The sequence below is a fragment of the Cygnus atratus genome, chromosome 20, assembly GCF_013377495.2.
Source record: "Cygnus atratus isolate AKBS03 ecotype Queensland, Australia chromosome 20, CAtr_DNAZoo_HiC_assembly, whole genome shotgun sequence".
Classification (NCBI taxonomy): Eukaryota; Metazoa; Chordata; class Aves; order Anseriformes; family Anatidae; genus Cygnus; species Cygnus atratus.
In genome coordinates, this window is record NC_066381.1 from 8,427,901 (window position 1) to 8,449,793 (window position 21,893).

At 43.2% G+C, this 21,893-nt stretch overlaps 2 protein-coding genes and 2 non-coding genes across 7 annotated transcripts in view; 1 reads left to right on the forward strand and 3 right to left on the reverse strand.

The window, feature by feature from the left end:
- The window catches only part of TEX14 (testis expressed 14, intercellular bridge forming factor), a 29,858-nt gene extending 27,346 nt beyond the window's left edge, over window positions 1–2,512 (reverse strand). Inside the window, exon 1 of the mRNA XM_035561158.2 lies at window positions 2,377–2,512. Coding sequence (XP_035417051.1) covers window positions 2,377–2,512 — 136 coding nt within the window. The remainder of the gene's footprint in view (window positions 1–2,376) is intronic.
- Window positions 168–383, reverse strand: LOC118255207 (small nucleolar RNA U3). The gene has a single exon (XR_004780895.1). It is a non-coding gene; the product is annotated as a small nucleolar RNA U3 (small nucleolar RNA).
- LOC118255211 (small nucleolar RNA U3) lies at window positions 1,153–1,368 on the reverse strand. The gene has a single exon (XR_004780899.1). It is a non-coding gene; the product is annotated as a small nucleolar RNA U3 (small nucleolar RNA).
- Window positions 2,513–3,009: 497 nt separating the features above from the next.
- RAD51C (RAD51 paralog C) lies at window positions 3,010–21,082 on the forward strand. 4 transcript variants are annotated; one of them, XM_035561081.2, is made up of 9 exons: window positions 3,010–3,161; window positions 4,253–4,511; window positions 4,718–4,884; window positions 5,751–5,884; window positions 8,347–8,478; window positions 10,738–10,804; window positions 14,371–14,431; window positions 17,033–17,093; window positions 20,773–21,082. In XM_035561081.2, the coding sequence occupies exons 1-9, from the start codon at window positions 3,044–3,046 to the stop codon at window positions 20,872–20,874; spliced, it is 1,101 nt and encodes a 366-aa protein (XP_035416974.1). In that variant the 5' UTR covers window positions 3,010–3,043; the 3' UTR covers window positions 20,875–21,082. The 4 variants fall into 4 exon arrangements, 3 of the variants coding, with proteins under 3 accessions (XP_035416974.1, XP_035416975.1, XP_035416976.1); XM_035561082.2 differs by having other exon boundaries at window positions 5,751–5,845; window positions 20,773–21,071; XR_004780879.2 differs by lacking the exon at window positions 10,738–10,804 and having other exon boundaries at window positions 20,773–20,799.
- Window positions 21,083–21,893: the final 811 nt, after the last annotated feature.

The following is a 21,893-nucleotide window of genomic DNA, read 5'->3' on the forward strand; positions in this document are numbered from 1 at the left end:
CCCGCTACCGATGGGCACCGAGGGGCTGGGGGGCACCAGGCGCTGCCCTGGCAAGAGGCAGCTCAGGGCCGGTGCGTTCTAGCGGGACGCGAACAGAGAGCAGCCGAAATCTTTCTTTAAGATCGCTAATAACAGCTCTGTTTTTTCACAAGTGAAAAAGGACACAAACCACTCAGCCTGTGCTCTCTCCCTCCCACACCCCGTAAAAGGGGTCGGGAACGGTCATCGATGGCGGGAGGCCCCTGCACAGCAGCAGCGCCGCCCGCCCGCCTCGCGCTCAGGAGAGAACACGCCGCTCCTCCTCGTGGCTTGTGACGCCGGACACTTTCGATCACACTCCTCTAGTTACCAACTACAGAAATGATCCCTGAAAGTATAGTCCTGGCCTCGCACCCGCCCCAAGCCGGGTCCCACGGCCGCCGACCGGCCCCGAAGTCACGGCAACCCCCCGCTCCCCGCCCGGCCCCGCTGCCTTCCCGTCCCCCCGCGCCCCTCCGCGCCCCCGCCGCCGTGCGCGCCCCCGCTGCGGCCCCGCGCCCCCCGGGAGCGCCCCGCGAGTGGGTTTGACGGGACACGCCCCCTCATTTGCATGTAGCGCGCTGCCCGGCCAATCAGGTTCGCCGCTCTCAGGGAGGGAGGAGCTCGGAGAGCGCCCCCGCTTCTCCACGCAGCGGGTCCGGGCGCGTCACCTGAGGGCACCGCAGAAGCCGCCCGGGCACGGGGCGCCGCGGTGTTACCGGAACAGCGGCGTTAACGTGAACAGCGGCGTCACCGGTAACAGCGGCCGCGCGGGGCAGCTCCGTGACCGCGCTGAGCGAGCAGCTCCTGCCCGGCCCCTCCGGCGGCAGCGAGCGACACCGCGGCCACACGGCGCGGGCTCCCGGGGGCGAAGTGCAGCGACCGGGCGGATCAAGCCGGCTCTGCCGGCCCCAGCTCGTCTGTGGCCGCACCGGGACAGGGCTAAGGCGGCCTCGCTGCATCCCTGGAGCCCCGCAGCCTGCCCCAGCCCACGCAACACTGGGGCAGAGAGCCCCTCAACGTCCCTCGTGTAGACATGGAGCTTCCCGGGCACGGAGCTTCTGGCAGCACAGCACCCTCTGTTACAAAATTAGAATTCATTCTGTTTTTGTCACCGTTAAAATATGGACACAAACCACTCAGCCTGTGCTCTCCCCCTCCCACACCCCGTAAAAGGGGTCGGGAACGGTCATCGATGGCGGGAGGCCCCTGCACAGCAGCAGCGCCGCCCGCCCGCCTCGCGCTCAGGAGAGAACACGCCGCTCCTCCTCGTGGCTTGTGACGCCGGACACTTTCGATCACACTCCTCTAGTTACCAACTACAGAAATGATCCCTGAAAGTATAGTCCTGGCCTCGCACCCGCCCCAAGCCGGGTCCCACGGCCGCCGACCGGCCCCGAAGTCACGGCAACCCCCCGCTCCCCGCCCGGCCCCGCTGCCTTCCCGTCCCCCCGCGCCCCGCCGCGCCCCCGCCGCCGTGCGCGCCCCCGCTGCGGCCCCGCGCCCCCCGGGAGCGCCCCGCGAGTGGGTTTGACGGGACACGCCCCCTCATTTGCATGTAGCGCGCTGCCCGGCCAATCAGGCGCGCCCGCGGCTGGCCCCGCCCCGCGGCTCAGCTCAGCTCCGACCGGCGGCGCCGGAGGAACGCCCCGCAGGGCTGCAGCGCAGCCGCACCCCCAGGAGCCGCACCTGCTGCTCACGTTCCCGAAAACAGTTTGAGAAAGGTTACATTTGAGCCCACAATAACATCCATACAGTCCTAGTTTTTGCATCCAGACAGAGAGACCACGCCTCGAGCTCCCTACTTTATACCTACTGCCTCCTTCTTGCTTCATGTCCCAGTGCTTTTGTGCTATCAGCCTTCTGCTCTTTGAATCTCTAAGTTGGAAACAGAGCTGTTCAGTAGCAGCAGCAAAGGCAAAATAGAACCCCACCAAGTACGTTTCATTTGCAATGTTCTTTGCTGCCTGTCATTAAAATTGTGGGTATTAAAAACACCAATACCTAAGTGGTACTTTAAGCCCTTTGCGATCAAAACTGAAGTTAAAAACCTTACATATGTATTTCTAAAGCAGACTTTCAGAATTTTAGTTTTACAGTACTTCAAACACTTCCTTATGGCTGAGGTACTATAAACCTTGCAACTAAAAACTTAAAGTCTTTCCAAATTGCTTCTCTTCATGATTCTTTCACTTGTCAGTGCCATTTACCAGAAAAGACCAAAAATACTACCTTTTGTAAACATCTCCCAGTGACAAAACTGAACTGACAGACTGATTCTACCCGTTTACCACAAACACAAGCATACAGGAGTAAGTAAACCTTTTCTGCAAGGACTTTTCTAAACTGCGGCTTTACCTTTTTTCAGAAGCTTCTTCACCTTGACGCAGTTCCCCTGTCTGACACACTCATGCATCTGAGCTTCAGGGGAGTCCCCTCTTGTAGTCCCAAGCTGGACAGGGCAGGGAATTGGAAGCTGGAGCGCGTGCGCCATCCTCTTCCCTCAACACAACTAGGAAAGGCTGCAAATCACCGCAGCAGGACTTAATTCACACTTCTGGAACGCCAGCAGGTGACCCTCAGTAGTGGCTGCTCCTTCCCTGGGGACGCTGAGAAGAGAACGAAGGCACTGAGCCCGACGGCTCGCTGAGGAGAGCCAGCCCCAGGGCCGGACACCCCGATGAGGGGAGAGGGGCCCAAGGAGAGGCGCAGAAAGCTGACAGCGGGGAAACGCCAGCACGCCTCTAACACCTGTGAGAAACAGAGGACTCTCTGACGGGCCGAAGGGAGAACAGAGCCCGCACCACCCCCGCCTCAGGGCCCCCCGTCCCCTCAGCGCCAACCGCCCTCAACCGCCTCCCGACGGCCGCGGTCACGTGCAGGCTCTCCTCGCGCCTCGGCGGGCGGCGCATGCGCAGTCCCCTCCCTCCTCCTCCTCCTCCTCCTCCTTCTCCGCGTTTCCGGGCGCCCCTGCGGGCGGGGCCTAGCGCGGCCCGGCGGTGGCGGGGGGGGCGGTGGCGGCATCATGCAGCGGGCGGTGGGCAGCCTGCCGCTGGGTCCCGCGCTGCGGGCCAGGTTGGCGGCTGCCGGCTTCCAGACCGCGCAGGAGCTGCTGGACACCGGGCCCTGCGGGCTGAGCAGAGGTAGCGGCACGGGGACGGGGACCGGGCCCGGCCTGGCCCCGGGAGCCTCTGGGGGGGGGCGCGGGGCTGGGCCCGGGTGTTGGGGGGGTGAGGTGGGGGCTGCTGGGAGCCGCCGGGGCTCGGTTCCGCCTGAGGAGTCGCACTGAGGGGCCAGGGAAGGGGGAAGTGTTTGGGGACTTCAACACCTCTAAGGGAGAAAATGGGCAAAAGTTCCCTCTCATTTCAAAAAAAAAAAAAAAAAATTACAAAAAAGCTGAGTGATAAATGCAAACGGGACACTAGAAATTCAGAATATTCCCTCTCGCTAATTTCCCCTATTGCACATTTTAAACACAGTAAACTAACATAAACAGTTAGGAAGCTGTTTTGTTTTAAACAGAAGAAAATAACACGTACAGCTAGGAAGCTGTGTTTTGTTTTTGTTTTTTACAAATCATATTTCAATATGATTTGCACAGCCCTTGTAAGAAGCGCGTCACGATTTTTATCATTAGAAATTTTACTATCTATGATGATCCGTTGTAGTAGTTTTACCTGGAAGATCAAAGTGAAGTAACCAGATTCTGGCCTACCCATGTATAAAGATGTACACACGCGCGCTTGTGCTGCCTCACTTCTGTTCCTAGGTCTGTTTCACATCTGAAAATAAGGTGTGAAGGTGCTCAGCCCCAGAATACCCCGAGTACGCACGGTACCAGCAGTAGGTGTCACTGCCACTTACTAGTCTGCAGCCTGACTTTGTTTTTCAGGGCCTTCTTTGCTTCAGATGAGGTTAACTTAGCAGTGCGTTCAGTGCAGAATAGGTGCGTTGCTCTCCCAGATCCTGACCGTGTCTGTGAACAATGCTCTGGGCTTTTTAATTGCACAGTGCTTATTGCCACCGCTGCGTCATTGCTCTGAGTTGCTTTGAAAATCAGGTCATTAGTTCCAGAGATGTTGGCGAGCTCTGCGCACTATTACATTAAAAGAATTAATAATTTTGAGTTATGCATCAGAATTATCACATTTTGTCAAAAGAAGTTGTACTATCTGTACTTTAAATTGCTCTTTATAAAAATAAGGTAATATCTCACGATTTTTGTCTCTTCTAGAAATTGGAATCTCCAAAGAAGAGGCACTGGAGGCGTTACAGGTTGTAAGGCAGGAATGTTCTGGCGATGCAGCAAGGACTGCTGGGGGAGCTGCCACCACCAGAAAGTGCACAGCGCTGGAACTTCTGGAAGAAGAGCAGGCGCAGGGCTTCATCATCACCTTTTGTTCGGCCCTAGACAATATTCTGGGAGGTGGCGTGCAGCTGACAAAGATCACTGAGGTCTGTGGAGCGCCTGGTGTTGGGAAAACACAGCTATGGTATTTTATTTTTAGATTACTTTTGTGCAACTGAAAATCGCTTTTCTTTGTTGAATTTAACTATGATGAAGAGCTTGTGATCATTACGCAGCTTGATGATGGCTAGGCACCTTCCTGTTCCACGTATTCCTCAGCAGAAATGTGGTGAGGAGGGAAGACGCTCGTAACGAACGTGTTTATGTTTTTGTCTTTGTTTCCTGTGACAGTATGCAGCTGGCGGTAGATGTACAGATTCCAGAATGCTTTGGGGGTGTCTGTGGAGAAGCAGTGTTCATTGACACCGAAGGAAGTTTTATGGTAGACAGAGTAGCGGATATTGCAGCCGCCTGTGTGCAGCATTGCCGGCTAATTGCTGAAGCTCATCAAGAAGAAGGTGAATGATTCTGTGACATGTTTCTTTCTGTCTAGTAGGCAGGGATCTGAGTGAAACTGGTGTCTCATAAGCTGATATTTTACAGTTTGAGAGTTTCAGCAGCAGTGCTGGCTTAAGCAGTTCTTGCTGCCAGCCTTTTACTTCCACCGCTATGTATGAGACCGTGAACTGCGTCACTGTGACTGGAGCCATGCTGCAGGCTGAGCTGATCTAGTTTAAGAGTAACTCTTTTTCTGATTGATGATTCGTTGGTGTTTTTTGTTTGTTTTAGGGATCTTGATTTATCTTTTTAAAACACGGATCACTTTAATGATTGAATTTACAGCAAAAGCAAACACAGCTCTGCCAGGAAAACTGAAGGATAAGGTGTTGCAGTGCAGGGACAGGAAGAGCAGCTGAGGATAAAGAAAAAAGGCAGAATTTCTTAAGGCAGCATGGCTGAACGGTGCTTGAACAAAGATAAAAGGACACTTTTAGCCCAAGATAAATGGGCTACTTCCTGTACATTAAACAATGCATGATTAATGCTCACTGTTGTCCTCTAGTGGTGTTCTGGCTTGAAAATGATTTACAGGAGAAGTTCTTTTTCAGAAATTAATTTTTCATATTTGGCACACTCCCTTGGAGGTTCCAGTGTACCCACGTGCAAGTGCTGAGATAGCATCTGCTCGCTACCTCTCTGACTTTCCAGCCAGATGGAAGACATGTTTTCCACACTCTTTACCTCGACTGTTTCTCTTAACAAAGTTTCTGGGGTGTTTGCTGCTGTTGTTGCTGTATGTGGAAAGCACAGTATGGTGGAATGACGATAGTAGCAATGCGCTAGTGCAGATTTCTGACTCAGTTATTCATCTATTTATTCCCAGATCATCAGAAGGCTTTGGAGACTTTTTCTCTTGAAAGTATCCTTTCTCACATATATTACTTCCGTTGCCGTGACTACATAGAGCTTCTAGCACAGGTATATCTGCTCCCAGACTTTCTTTCAGAGCATTCAAAGGTAAGAGTTATTGCAGACTTTCCTGAAGATAACAGCTCATTTTCGCACTAAAAATTTTCAGGGATACTCTCTGGTATAATAAGAGTAACACGGTGGTACCTCATCAGCTTGGCTGGCAGTAATATACTGTCTGATGCCAGAGTACAAATGTAAAGCTTGTTTGCTTTTCATTCCTGTCCCAATTACTCCTGAAAGTAATTAGCTTTTGCTACCAGTGCTGCCACCATTCTCAATCTCAACTTCAAGGCGAGGGTACTGGATCTATGTTGCCACAAAGGTTATATTTCCGTGAGCACTGAGTTAGGAATCATCACACAACTGCCTTGCAGGTGTCTGAGCTCAGTGTGTGTGATGACTGCTGTGCAGGGGGATCAGAAGGACCTAGTGCCATTTTTTTCTCCCTAGAAGATCACCAAGGACCAGAAGCATCCTGCACATCTTGGCATCCAGAAAGCGACTGTAACTTCTTTCCAGTACATCTTCTGTTGCTACAAGCAACGAGAGCCTGCAGCTTAACTCTTGGGTGGACTACAGCCAAAAAGTTGCCTAGCATCTAGTTCTTAGTTAAATGCTGTTGCATGGCATATTTTCTCCACCTCTCTTCCAGATTTCTAGATTCTACACAGCAGATCACTCCCGAGCAGGATTCGGGGAAGAAGACTTGTGCCTCATTGCAACAGAGCACAAGTCAGTGTTGTTTAGTTAAATTGTTTTTTGCATATCATTTCCATTTTGGGAAGCTGTGATCTTGAAAGCACAGATGGGAGTCTTACTTTTGCGTAGTGTAGTCTGGTATTTCCCTTTCTCTGCCAGGTACTAACGGTGCCCTGTTGTGTTTGCTCTTGTGGAAAGAACACGGCTTCATTAACACGGTTACATTGGGCTGCAGTTCTTTGGTACCATCTGTGCTGATTATTGCTGCTTGGCCTGGAGCCTGAAATACTGAAGGTTGCAGGAAAACCATAAGACCTTCTGGTGGTTCCTTGGACAGGCTATAAGTGGCTCGACAGATTGCTCATTGCAATCTAGCTCTCGTTAAAATTAGTTTGATCCTTCTGTGCAGATCTGGAGCTGAGACTGGGGACTGCAGGAAAATCTCCAGGTTTTAGGTTTTGTTAGGAAGGGACGCAAAGAGAGACGGGGGTAATACAAATTACTTTAAGATCCTATTAGTAAGAGAAACAACAATATTGTGTAAAAGACTATGTTAGAAAATATCCTTGTCATAATAAACAATTCGTTAAGGTCTTTCAGAGAAAAACTGACATGAAGGGTATGTGTTATCAAGCTTTTTCAAGTAGACTTAAACCATTCAAAGTGAGGCCGTGTTATTTGCTATTTTATAACAAGTGCAATGGGAAGAAAATAAACTAAATTACATCCTACCTGGATATTAATCTGATAGGCAAGTTACATAACTGTATACATTCCCTTTTAACGTGAGTCATGTTCATACTGTTAAGCTGGTTGTTCTTACAGTCATAAATTATACACGGCGAAGATGAACAGGCTCATAGAAATGAATTTGCAGGAAGGAGAAAAATGATAACAGAAGAATATCTTATTTTAGTTCTAACTACTCAGTGTTCTTTTCAAACAAAGATTTTTTTTTCCAGTTGGAGCCCCAGGGCCATTTCACTGTGTTTGCTGCAGGCTTGTATGTTCCAGCCACAAAGCTACTTTCTACCAAATGAGTTAAATCGATATACAGAAAATGAGAATTTTCTTGTTTCCAGTTTGTTGTCTTGTACGTTAATGCAGATAGCCAAGATTTTAGAAACAACTTAACATGTGAACACCGTAAGGCAATCCATCTCCCTTCTGTATTTCAGGCAAATTTGGGTCAACAGAACAGCTACAACAAATTAAGTTAGTATAAATCAAAATCCCAGACTAATGTTTATGTAGTGTCTTGAGGGCGATGAGCCTGCAGCAGCAGTTGTGCTCAGCTAATGTTTGCTACAAAAGCCATAATTCAGCAAAGCAAGCGTCTCCAGGCAGGACAGATATTCAGCTCCATTGCATAGCGTCTGGACTATCTTAAAGCATCTGTTAAAATGAATGCTTCCGAGATAGGCGGGACCTTCAGAATGTGATGATCTTAACAGTGACTGCAAACAGCATGTCTTCTAGTTTTGGTTTGGCTCTTATTTTTTGAGGAAGAAGGCGAAATAAAGTGTTCCTGGAGAGTTGACTGAAGTACAGTTCTGTGCATAATACAGCACTGCGCTTAGCAAGCGTACTAGTGTGCTTGGAGCTTGAGGCTCTTTACCCCACACTCTTTTGTGCAATGCTGATTGTCTGCAATAACAGTAGGTTTTATCTGATACTCTCGTGGATGCCAGTATAGAAAATTATCACCTTATATAAAACATTCTGAAGCAGTTAAAAAGAGATCTTACAGCTCTTGTTTTCAGTCTGTAGGATAGTAATGGCAGTTTTTCCTTTTCTTCTGTTCTGAGGTCCGACTGGTGGTAATTGATGGAATCGCGTTTCCCTTTCGCCATGACTTCGAGGACCTCTCACTTCGAACAAGGCTTTTGAACGGTCTGGCGCAACAGCTGATCATCATAGCGAATGATCATAAATCAGCGGTAAGTCTAGGGAGGCTTAAATCACAAAAGATGCTACTTTGGAATAAATACATTACAAAGAATTAAACCAATGTGATTTGTAATTGTCTGTAGACAGCAAATTAAAACTGCAGGAATGTCCTTTGCTATTATGTTTGCCAGTTTGATTGGTAAGTATAGATGGATCACACAGGCAAAACTGTATAGATGGAAAATTCTTGCACTTGCCAAAGTAAGTAAAATTTGAATAAAAAGCATCTTGTGAATCTTAATTAAATGGTAGTGTGTCTTTTTTCCTATTGTTTCATATCGTCTTCTTCCATGATTTGGTTGGAAATAGAATGCTTCTTTAGTAACTTCTGCCTACAAAGCACACACGTTAAAACACATCAGAATATTTAGCAGTTACAACTACTCTTTGTTTAAAAATAAACTACTGTTTCAGCGGAGGATATGTCCTTAAGGAGGAAAAACAGTTTATCTGCTACAGTTTGGTTTGCTGTTTGGCACCCGTGGAAACCCATAGCTTCCTTCCTGGGCATTGTTTCGCCATCATTTATGCCAGTATGGAGGCCTGCAAGTGTGCAGCCGTGTAACCAGCAGATGGCACTCAGAAGCTGTATCTGTTCCAGAAGTTGTTTTGGCAAGTCTGTTATGGCACAGAAAAGCATTGTTCAGGAATTAGAGCTTACTGGGTCTCAAAATGGTGCTTAACACTGTAGCTGTTTCCAGGTGACTTGCTTCCTTGTCACCCACAACTCTCGCGCAATTGGCTTTTGTTCGGAACTGCTAAAAATAAGCCTCCCCTTGTGCTTCCTCTGATAGCTGCAGGAAGGGGGGGAGCACAGCTCTGCGTTCTGCCTGAGTTAGGTGATGGTGCTTCGCTGCTGAAAGAGTACCCCTTCTCCCCCATGACATTAATTATAAAGGTTCTTCCTTTTGGTGTGGGCACCAAGGGACACAAATGTTAAGTGACTGTTTCGTTTGCACAGCCTCCAGTTAGAGTGCTTTTGCTCGTACATTGGGTACCTGGTGACCTTGAAAGGGAGTGGTTGTCATTGTATAGTTGTTTTTTCCCTTGGTCAAGGGAAACATTTTTTTCTATGGAAAAAGTGAGGAGTTTAGTACAAACCCTTGCTAAATAAACACTTGATTAAAAAAAAAAAAGCGATCAATCACAGAGCCTCAGAAATGGTTTAACTCAGTGACCTTCTCATTAGTTTTTGAGTTAGACTGTTTGCGAGCTACATGGAAATAAATTCAGAAATTGCTTGACCTGGCAGCAGAGCTGGGCAATCTGAACGCTCTGAATGGTAGAAAGGTAATTTTCTTGAGTTTGTAAAGGTGAACTCAGTGAGTTGTGCTGGGATGTCCAGAGCAGCCCTTCTCCAGCAATGAGGTGGGGAGCCTTTGGGGGGCTGCTGTCATCCGTTTATGATGAGTTTTAGCATGTGCCCCCTGTGCTCAGTGGAGTTGCTTGCTCTAGTGTGCTTTTCTACCTGTTCAAGTAAGAATCATACAGTATGTCAAACAATGAAAATCCGTAAGGTTTAAGATAGGTGCTTTTTTTTTTTATTTTTCATTTTTAATGAACTTTGCAATTAATATTCCTGGCTCTTTTCTGTCTCACCCACCCCCATTTCTACCAGAGATCTAACCTAGACTGTCTGTGAACCTCCTACGAGTGATTTGTGCTGCGAAAACACTCCCCCGCTCTGTCTGTTCACTTTCATTCTGCTTTGTATTGTACCCTCTTGCACATTTTTAGACTACAAGGTGCAGAAATTCTGTTAATCACTAGACTTATGCACGCTTTGTGCAGCACCATCAAGTTCATTTATGCCACAGTGACTGAACTCTTGTCTCTGTATAGAGGGCTCGTACAAGTCATGTGCATCTAAATACTGATCCAAACAGTATTCAGTACAAATACTGTAGAAGCTACAAGCTATGCAGAATATGTGTCCCTTGGGAAGGAAGAAATTTAGTTTGTTTACTTATTTATTTATTTTTAAGTCTTGAATGATAGACTTAAAGGCCTTTTCATGCACACTGAAAATACATTTTGCAGGCTTGTCTTATTTTGTTTTGGCTGTTGAGAAAAGATGAGGCACCTTTATAGTTTCTTCTTGTTAACACACTGCTTCGTTTCCATTGGCAAGAGTTTTGCTTAAGTAACTACTTTATCAATAAAAGCTTTTTACAAATCCCTGCCTTCCCTCCCACTAGTATGCTGCTTTTCTGGAAATTTTGTTTGTTTGCTTCTGTTTCCAATTATAGGTAGTTCTGACAAACCAAATGACAACAAGGATTGGACAAAGCCAGTCCACATTGGTACCTGCTTTAGGTAGGTGTTTAGCTTGTGAGTTGAAAACTGAGTTAATATTTCAATGTATGACTTCTTTTCTTTTGGCATTGTGAGCAAAGGAAATGAAGTTGCCTGCTGAATCTCTGCAGAGTAGCGGAATCCGTGGTGAAACTTGTTAGTCCCATCTGGAACTGCCAGCATTGGGGAACTCTGCAGTAGTGCTTATATATGTCAGCATTGTAATTATAATTACCAACTATTAAACTTGATTCTAAACGCAAACATGGCACGCAGGTTAGAGTTACGGTTAGATTTTTGAAAAGGGATTACAAATGTTAAATGTCATGTTATTTGAAAATTGTAGGAACTCAGATTGAGAACATTGCTGGACTTTTTTTTTTTTCCTTTTTAAACAATTTTTAATACTTAACTCTGTATTATTACACCTATCGGTATTCCTTAAGCAGACTGAATCGCCCTTGAAGGGGAAGCACATGGTGCTAAGAACAGCCTGAGTAACTAGATTGAGACCTGCATCTAGTGTGATGCAGCCTTCCCCTAGGATCTCAGGCTGTGGAGGTACCTCTGTTCCAGCTGCAGCTCTGTCAGCTAAGGAGGCCACTACTCCTGCTGGAGGTCACTGCCTCATCCTTTATGCTGGCTGAGCTGTTTATGTGATTGTCTCCCAATCCATTTCTGCCAAAAGCGGGCCAGGTAAGCTTCAGCTATTTAACTAGTAAGTAAGCTGCTGGTAAATCAGGTAATTTAGGTTTAAACTGTCTAGTGAGTGATCATTCAAAGAATGTAGGGATGGAGGTGGGAGCATTAAACCTCTAGCACGAAGGTGGTGATGACCAGGTTAAAGCACTAACAAGAACACGTGTCCACAGCCTAGTGGCTGCACGCCTCAAAATCTACTGCAATTTCCTGAATTCCCTGAGAATCATTCACTGCCCCTCCAAAGAAATTTAAATTGTTTATTTTGCCATTACACTTGAACGTGTTTCTATTGCTTATTTGCAAAGGTGTTTCTTATTTGGTGCACGGCTGGAATTGTCTACCCATTGCTCTCTGCAGTTATGATGTAGAGGGGAGTTCTTTGTGGGATCCTCAATTACAGCCTACCCACAGCGTGTTTAAGTGTTCTTTTTACAGGCTTCCATTTCACCCTGTAATGAGCAGAATACCTCGTATAGATTCTTCTGCTGGTCTTTCTCCCTGGTCACAGGGGAAAATAGAACAGTTCTTCTGAAGTAGAGATTTGGACAAATTGAGTTAAATGCTGAGCTTTTTCTTCGTGGAGGTCGTAACTTCACATTATTTTGTGATGCAGTTAAAGGGCACAAATTCTCTGACCACAGCTTCAGTTTCTGTGAACTAAGTAATGAACCCCTTGTCCTGGAGGGGAAGGAGAGAAAGGGGACAGTACAAAGGCAAAGATGTTCTCAGTGTCTGTACAGGCATTGAACCATTAGGCACAGATGTAAGATAAGATGAACAAATACAGATCATCTCCTTGGAGAATGTGGAACTCTGAGCTGTGCATGCAGATAAAGCACCAGCTTTCAGTATTTGACCCTTTTTGTCATTTTTGCCTCTTGCTCTCTGATGTATTAGTTATTTTTGGCAGCCTTTCTGGCTATAAACTGAATTAAAGCTAATAGATTCTGTCCTTTTTAAATAGCCAGCAATGTTTGAGAGCTATTCTGTTTATTAAGTCGTAGGGACAATAAAGAATGTGAAAGGATTCAGAGCAGGCTATGATTCAAAGGCATCACGTATTGTCTCGCGCATATTTTTACTTTTTACAAACATTTAATTTGACATAACCTCCTATTGACCATAAACTGATTGTGACTCTCACCAGAGTGCGTGTAACCACATGGTATTGTTGAACTAAATGGTATGTACTCCTGCAAAATTGAGGGTTTGTAGCAGCTGGTATAATATTCAAGCAAGGAGATGTTCTGTTCATTCTAAACAGCAATATCTCAAGTTGAGTATTTCAGAATGATACAAAGCTGTTTTCAATTTGATGTGAATTTATTCCATAGACTCAGTGCAAGTATTGAGCTGTTGGATTACAGTGTGACTTTTATGACCCTTTCTGAAAGGATGCTATTTCAACAGCCCCATCGTAAAGGCTAAAGAACCTTATACTCCGCTATGCTTGGTTGTAGCCAAAGAAACTATTTAGGAATGGGTCAGGAGCAAAACCCCATGTGAAATGAATCCTATTGCATCCCCTACATATTTTTTCCCCCATTGATTGGTAAGTCCTTGACATTTCTAAGATTGTACAAAAGCATTTAATCTCTAAACTCTCACTCCTCTTCCTAGCAGAAGGGAAGTTCTTAATTATGAGGAAAAAAAGCACAGATGCTGCAAGGTATTAAGTCAAGAGCTTTATGGAGGGGCAGCTTTCTTTCCCACTAGTGATAGCTAAGCTGGGTGTTCCTAGACATCTAGACATTTCTACTTGATATATTTAGAAAGGAGGTCAAATATTAATCTGCAACCAGTTTAACTCAGAAATGTCTCATTTTACAGTAGCATACTTTTCTTATATTTGATAGAGTTGGAAACATTCTGGTGTGGAATTTATACCCATTGTAAAATGTGTTTTGATCTCTGACTCAGAACTGTTATCTGGTAGCCAAAATCTCAAATTAAATATCATGGAGCGGGGTCTGGCAAGATGCCTAGAGGGCCTAGGTCTTCAGCCAAATCATGTTTATTTCTTTACCATGCTACAGTGAGTACCAGAGCACACGGGGCACGTGGGTCTAGCGACATGATGGAGATCCAATGAATAAGTGATTCAGAAGTTACACTTGTGTGCAGGTGAATAGGAGAGGCTTGCAGCACTTAACCCAAATGATTCTCTTAAAATCTAATCCATCTTCAGACTACTGAAGGGATGAACAGAGAAAAACACCAAATAAATCTGTCTGTAAATTGACTGAGCTTTCTAGGTGTGAAAAAACAGTGGGGCAATTTCCCATGAAATACAGTAACATTCCTAACTTCGTTCTCTTTTTATTTTTCTTTTCCCTTCACTTTTTTTTTTTTTTTTGCATTCTTCTGTCAGAAATGGAAGACTGCTTCAGGGGCCCTTAATACTTTAATAATCATTGACTTTCTCCCAAAGCATGTATCCCAAAGGGAGTGATGTTTGCTTATAATTATGCCTAAGAGACAGAATATCAGAATCTTAGAGTAGGATTAAGACATACCCACTAGACTTCTTAAGTAGTAATTAGAAAAATCTTTTCTTCCTACTGCCTCTGTTTTCAAGATTTGTCTAGTACCCGTCCTTTATTAAAAAAATTTCTACAAATACAAAAAATATTGCATCAAACTTCCTATAAAATACAGTGGAGTACATGGGTTATTCATTGTCTCAGTATATTTGATACAGTAGTTGTGAAATCCTTGCATGTATGAAAAAGATGTGATTCGTTACTACAAGAAAAGTATATACGGTTTACTCGTGGTGTTTTTTTTGTTTTTTTTGGAAGACTGGTCTAATTTCAGTTCAATTTACTGATGCTGCTGCTTTTATAGGAGATAAATAAAATGGCCTGTCATTTTGTGTTACCCAGGAGAAAGCTGGGGACATGCTGCTACGGTGCGTTTAATATTTCACTGGGACAAAAGTCAGAGGTAAGTGAAAGTGTAGGCCAGTAAGGTGCATAGTAATTCTGAGAAGTGTGACATTTCAGAGTCTTTTCAAACCAGCTCTAGTTGCCAAGCAGGGTTTTGAATTTGACTTTTGTCCTTGGTCTTCTATGACCCAGGCTATTGAGGCTTAAGAACTGTCTAGTTCAACCTAAGATGGTGTCACTGAACTGTTCTGCTTCTCCTTTTTAATACGGTCAGCTTGTTGCAGTGCTGTGCCATGTCTGATCAAAATAGCCTAATGGCAGTTCCTTAGACCCAAGAATTCAGGATCTGGTGGCTAGGTTAAAAAATAAAAATAAAAATTACAGCTTGTCTCTGTCACAGACTTGTGAGCTTTCCTGAAAATTCATTCTCACTGTATGTACTTTGCAAGCAGGGAGTAGAATTTCTTTGCTTCAGTCTTTTAGGCCCCAGTCGGTGTAAACCTGATGCCAAAGAAAGCGTTCCACCTGCGTATTAACTCTCACGAAGACAGAACAGAGGCCCCTTAGCCTCAGTGGCAGCTGTTGGACCTTTCCACTTTTAAATGTGGCAGGATGGTTCTGAAAAACTGGACAGCTATGCAAATACTAAGTTACAGTGAGCTGTAGAGGGTTGGAAAGAGCTGCCTTAGGATACAGAGTGGACCTATGGAAGATGATTTTAGAAGCCCAAAGGAGTGAGGATGACCCTTCTAAAAACAGTATAAAGTTCTGTCTGCTGCAGTGAGGTCTGCTTTGTTTCCTGGTTCTTTCTATACTGCAAGCTCACTTCTATTTCTTGGACAGTTGAATTTGCCTTGTGTATAGTATCACAGTGCTGCAACTTGAGACTTGAGAAGACTTGGTTCAATTCCCTAATCTTCTGCAAGCAACGTACAGAAATGCTACTGGAGTGTTGTAGTGCATAGTTTTGCTTGTTAAACTTGAAAGAGAAATGCTGTGACATTTTCTTACGGAATTTTGTTTTCCAAATTCTGAGTTTGAAGGCAATGCAGAATGATTACAGCTGTCTGTTTAATTTTGAATTAAATTAACACTGATTAGTTAACAGCCTTTATAAGGGAGAAGTTGCATCAACATGACGATTGCAGAATGAACAAAAGTTAATTTTGTATATCAGAAGTGAAGAAGAGCTTCTTTCTCCTTCTGCAACAGAGCAAGGAAATATGGAGGTATAGGTTCCAGAAAGAAAGCCAAAGATAGGCAAACGTGTTTTATTTACTGTGCTAAATATGCAGCTAATGCAGGAGCAGGGCCTGCGGAAGCATAACAATTTAGATTACAATTGCATATCTGTAAAAAGCAGAAGTAGCTAGCTTCTGTTGCATTTGTACATAAGTTACCTGTACGTGATGATCCATAGTGGTTTTGTTGTTCTTGGTTTTATATTAGGTTATTGAGGTGCAAAGATGACCATTAGAGAATCCATTTGCCTTTTTTTTTATTATTATTATTATTTTACTGTGCTTTAACTAAATGTGATACCTGTCTCTTTCTCTCTCTCTACTACTGGAAATGTGTCAGAGCTTAATTACAAGGGTTCTTAGTACTGTGAGGAAAGATCCTGTTGAGTCAGAGGTATGCAGCAGAGCTCCAGCTGAGCGCTTGTAAAAGCATGGCTGCTACAGCTTCAGATTTAGGCTGTTTTGTAAAGTGTAACCCACCACTTACATGTTCTGAGGAATTCCCTGCGTAGCTAATATGAAGTGGCAGTGTTCCTCAGGCTGTAATTACGTGCTCTCTAATAGAATGGCACCTCAGGGAGGGGAAAAAAAATAATTAACAAGATCCTTGGTAGGCTGTCCTGGAACAGAGAGAACACTTTCTGAATTGGCTTTGCATAAGTGTAGTTTTGGGCAGGTGGGCATGGTGCAGACTAGCAGCCCTGGAACTGGTTGAAAAATTTCTTGCTGTTGAGGTGTTTTGCAATCTTGAGTCTGTGTTATACAAGCACTTATTGGGCTAGGTGCTGCATAAGCAGAAATCAAGATACATTGCTTGGCATCTAAATGAAAAAAAAATCAAAATAGTGTTAAACGAGAAATACAAGAGAAATGATTTACTCAAAGTTATGCTGTATGTCAGTGGCAAGGTCAGGCTTAGAAATAGAATGTTTTGTTCTCATTCTTCATCTACTAGGTTATATTGACAGCCTTGTGAAATACCTAGGAAAAAAACTCCCAGAAAGTTTTTGAATTCTTGAGAGTATCTCCCAACCTTCAGAGGTGAAGCAACAAATGATTGCTTAATGGAGTAGGAAAGAATTGTGCTCAAAACCTTTTTTGTTTGCATTTTAATAAAATGGCATTTGAAATTAATTCAGAATTAATATTGTTCCAAAAAAGTGATGAAATACTGTGATGAAGCAAGACTAATTAGTTGTTCTTTGTTAGCAGGTCTGTATTGTATTTGAGCTGACAGGTCACACAGGGATGGGATTCTGGCATCCACAATTTCTATGACCTATATGAAAATACACACATAAGAATTGCACTGGTCACCTACCCCATGATTGTGGGAAAACTTGGGTCTGATCATTTGGTTACTTGGAATTCTGTATTATTGTATCACTGATAATAATTATCTGTTTTTGTTTAACCAGGTTGGCAACGTTGTACAAATCACCGAGCCAGAAGGAGTCAACCATACCATATACCATTACAGTTAGTATTGCTTTTGGGATGGAGATACAGAAGCGTTAGATGTAAATAACTTTTCAGATACAGACAAATCTGAGAATGCAGCTTGCTTTCTTAGTGTTGCCTTTCAGCTTACTTGTGAAGGCAGCCAGTAATACTGGGATGTCTCCAGGTTAATGAATATTTCTTTTTAGAAAAATGTTCCAGCATGTTACTACTCTTAAGAGTTAAAACATTTTGATTTCAAGATCAAATTTACAGGCAACATGTATCCATCTCTTCTTATGCTATTGCTGCTTAGTTTATCTGCCCTTGATGTTAACTCTTGGCCTATGTGTGATTACAGAAGACAGTCTTGCGCTCTGAGCCTTCCTTTCAGGAGACCTCAGCAAACCAGGCTGCTTTTTCTCGTGTCAGATTGTTTGTTTCCCTAGTGGCTCTTCTCTGCATCTGTTGCAGTCTGAATGTGTTTTTTTAGGACAAGAGTGAGCATCAGATATGGTATTCCAGAGGCCTTAGCAGTGTTTTATGCCATGTATATTTCCACATCTCTGCTCTAAGTACATTGCCTGATATAACATAGGTTGTACTTAGGTCTTTTGTAGCTCCGTCCTACTGGTGACCTTATGACCAGCCAGTACCTACAGATTTTCTTCTTCTGTCACTATTAAATGATGAGCTTCCAGCTGGAATTCTTATTCAGTCCTAGGTAAATTCTGTGATTTTCTTTTGTGGAGTGCTTAGATGCATATTAATGAGAATATATATTGTCTAAACTGTTTATAGGTTAAAAAACAAGCACTCAACTCTTATATCTTCAAATGTCAGATACATAGGTACATGCCATAGCTATTTGCTGTGTGTCCTCATGGAAACACGTTGCCATAGCATTTCCTGCAGATTTTAATGCTGCCATAAAATGAGGTCTTCAAACTATTGAACAGAAATCTGATTTTTTTTCCCTATTTCTAAATATATTCACCTGGATAGATGAAATACCACATATATGTTATATTTTTTTAGTTCTGTAAAGACTGGAAGGGTAAATGGGAACATATCCTAAGGTTGTTTAGATCATGTGAAGCAACTGCGCAGCCCTCTCTCTCCAGCTGCCAAACAAGTGGATTTTATCTTAGTTTAATTGCTTTTTCAGCTTTATACATATTATAAAACAGCTATGCTCTCTTCATCCATGTGAATGCACACTATCTTGAAATACAGTCGAGTGTGCATCCTAATCAAAGATTAGTTAAAACTTCAGATTATCCCTGTGGTTTTTTTTCCCTTAATCCTGTTGAGCTGCTTCAGCAGACTGTTTCTGTAAGTAAAAAAAAAAAAAAAGTATTATCCCTGTTTCTTTCATGAAATTCAGGTCTAATAGTAACTGCTGTTATTGTTTCTCATTCCCATCTCAGTAGTTAAACTGGAAGATGTAAATATGTGTTCAGTGCTTCCAAATAACGAGCTAGCACATCTGTGTGTGCATACATCTATAACCAGCATACAAGAAAATATAAATTCAAGAAGCTCAGATCCTCCAAGATGCTTAGGCTTATACGTGCTGTTAATTTCAGTGCAAATTAGATAGCCAGTTTGTCAAAAGTACCAAACTGTTCGGTGCCTGTATGCTGACTGAGAAGTATGTACCTTAGTGCCTGAGCTCTAGTTCTTTTCCAAGTGTTAGTCACCAGTATGAGCAAGTGTGGAAGCTGTGAAACACCTACCAAATTAAATAACATTTTTCACAGGCTGATAAAGATTCATTCTTAAGTGCAAAATAAGAAATGTGAATTGATTTAAGCACAAGGGAGTAAACAGGTGAATCAGATGAGCTAAATTTCCCAGGTAGTATGACCTGATTATTTGATCATGAAAGACAGAGACACAGAATCTGTATTCTGGGTAGAAACTGTTGGTATTTCCCTGAAATTTGGAGAGTCTGCCAGACTAACAATGAGAATACCTTTACCTTTCAAGTAATAACGCCATCTATCTTTGTCAGTCTTGATGCAGTCTGTGGACTCCAGGAGACACTGAAGACCAACCCAAAATGACAGTAACAAGTCTAAGCTACATAGGTCCAAGTGGCCCTTTTAAAACCGTAGTTCTATTAGCCGTGTTCTCTCCATATAAAGATGACTATCAGGCTTTGCATATGCATACAAAATTCTTATTTTCTTTTTCACTGGAGAGAGGCTGTGTCTAGTATATACATGCCTTTAACTGAATGCAAAACATCCATACTAAGCAGCCTACTCTATCATGTCCTGGCCTTTACAGCCATTGGAATGCTTTTACCGAGAGTCTAGCATGCTGGATTAAGTGGATTCTTGGCTTTGATCCACCTTTGTGCCTAAGGGAAATGGCAAAGATTAGATGCAAGCAGCAGTGAAACACTAAACTTGAAGATTCCCCATTATGCTATTTAGAATAACACTTGAGTTGCTTAAAATAGAGGGACTGCACCTTGCTGACTGCACCAAGTTTTGCCCCTTGTGGCACTCTAGCTGTTTGTTCCTGTAAAAAAAATAGCAGACTGAGGTATTTAGAAATAGAAATATAGAGATAAGAGATTTAAGCAAAACATTTGATTGGTTTTGTCTTGGGTTAATCTTGGTGTGGGACACACTGGCATTTTATATTAAAAAAAAAGTCACGTTTGATAGTAATTCTAGCTGTAGTAATTCTAATTTTTCACACTGCACTAACCTGAAGTGCTAGCCTTCCTGAAACACTCTCATCCCCTCCTTGTCTCTACCTGGGCGTTTAGGATCCCCAAAATAATTTCTTTTTCTGTTTAACACCTTTTCCTGTCTTAAGTCTGTATTGCAGTAAGAGTCCTTCACCAAGCTGTCAGCAGGGCTCCCTACACAGCATTTGAAGATGGAAAGACAGTTTCAGTCTTCATATAACATCTCAATGTTATGTGATAATTGATGACATTTAACTAACCAATTTTTCCAGATCTTTCATATTTTAATATCTTTTAGTATCATCAAACTGTGAGCTAATGCAACAGAAAATACCAGTGTTACTAAGCAAATTAGATCACCTTAAGCTTTCTACTGGGTAGCTGCATCTAGTTTTCAATTCTGCGTTTAGTTCTTGGCAGTTAAAGGTTCTCAGCCCATTGTGTCCCATAAATCACTATGCTGGGACACTCTGCAGTCTGGAAAGACTGATTCAGATACCCTGTTCTTAAAATGTCTCATCAGTGTTTTCAGTTCATTAAATAGATGCATGAAGCAAAAATACCCTAGGTCTTAGAGATTTTCAGTTTTGTTTCTGAAAATGGCTGAGGTGATTAATAATCCAGCAGTCATCTTGCTTCTGTGGGAGTTTGACTTGAATATGGGCTGAAGGATTTGGCTTTTAATTTAAATAAATAGATAGCATAAGTTAATTTACAGAGAAACACTGCTTTGCAGTCATAGGGGTTATTAATGGTAAAATGAAAATGCTAGCCTCACTGGTGAAAAGAAAGTATCTTTAAGAAGTAAAACCAGGAGAGGCAGTTATTAGTCAGTATGTGTGCTGAAAACCTTTTGGTTCTGAGCTTAGCCTGGTCTATAAACATTCTGTAGCCACTCAGCTAAAATAAACGATAGCATCATGCCTTCCTTATTCTGATCTTCTGGGAACTAGTTACTCATGCTTTATATCCATAGAAGTGATATCACATGATTTTACTTACATATTACAGCCTCATGGCTTCCGAGATGTGCAGCCTCCAGCTGTCACCCAAAACACGGAAAGTACTGAAGTGAACCCTCGCAAACGGCCACGGAGAGAAGAGGAAAAATAACCATGATTCAAAAGAGAGAATACAAAAAGGTGTGCTACTTGAAAACAGCTGCATAGAGAACAGGCAACCAGAGGTAGCCTGAGAGACTCTCTAACTTAAATTCCTGCTTTTGGACATTAAAATAATGTTAAAACTACAATATGAAAATTTATGTGGCAGAAAACTCCTTTGTGTGTGGCATAATTTTATAATAAAATCTTTTTTATATAATAAAAGGCTTCTGCTTTTTTGAGATGGAGAATACAACTACTTTTACTCTGAGTTTAAAAAAAAAAAAAGGCAATGCGAGCATCTAGTGCAGTATGTTTAATGACACAGTTCTTGATCACTCATCTGTTTTTGTGTGCCTCTGAATTTTAACAAGGTTTCACACAGCAATCTGCTCACATGCCTCAAACCAGGGCAAAAAGCTGTGGAGCTGCTGATAGATGCTCTAAGATAAATACATGCCTAAATGCTATGCCAGATTGGGGCATTAGCCCTTACCTGCTGCAAAGTCCTTGATCAAGGGCAGTCAAAGCACTGTTTTGAATTTCTCATTTATCTTGTAGTGTTAACGATAGAGACAAAAGACTAGATTTGAAGGACAAAAGGTTTAATCCATATGTTCCTATCTGGGTAAGTGAGAATGTTTACCATTATTTGAGCCAAACTGCTGCCTAGCCCTTAGCTTCTCCTTTTACCAAAGCATTCAGAATGAAAATTCTGCGTTTGGAGTCTGTTTTGTTTGTGGCTTTCATTTAACAGAGAGGAGACCTGGGCTTCTTAGACACCAGCAATATATTAGCAGCTCCACACTCTAAACCAAATGAATGAGTGTCCACTGAAAATACAGCAGGGATTTGTACTTTTTTATTAATAGAGAACAAATTGATGAGATTATTGGAGGAGAAGAAAGGTATTACAGTGCAAAATAGTAATTCAATTGTGAGAAGTGTTTGTTTGTACACATGCACACATATGACCCCTTTCTGGCACAGTTTGATAATGTTACAGCTGAGGAAACTCAGCCAGCAGAC

Coding starts and splice junctions, on each gene's coding strand:
- RAD51C (XM_035561081.2), top strand. CDS start 3,044: ATGCAGCGGGCGGTGGGCAGCCTGCCGCTGGGTCCCGCGCTGCGGGCC. Junction 5,885..8,346: donor TTCTTTCAGAGCATTCAAAG/GTAAGAGTTATT, acceptor TTCTGTTCTGAG/GTCCGACTGGTGGTAATTGA. Junction 14,432..17,032: donor CACTGGGACAAAAGTCAGAG/GTAAGTGAAAGT, acceptor TTGTTTAACCAG/GTTGGCAACGTTGTACAAAT.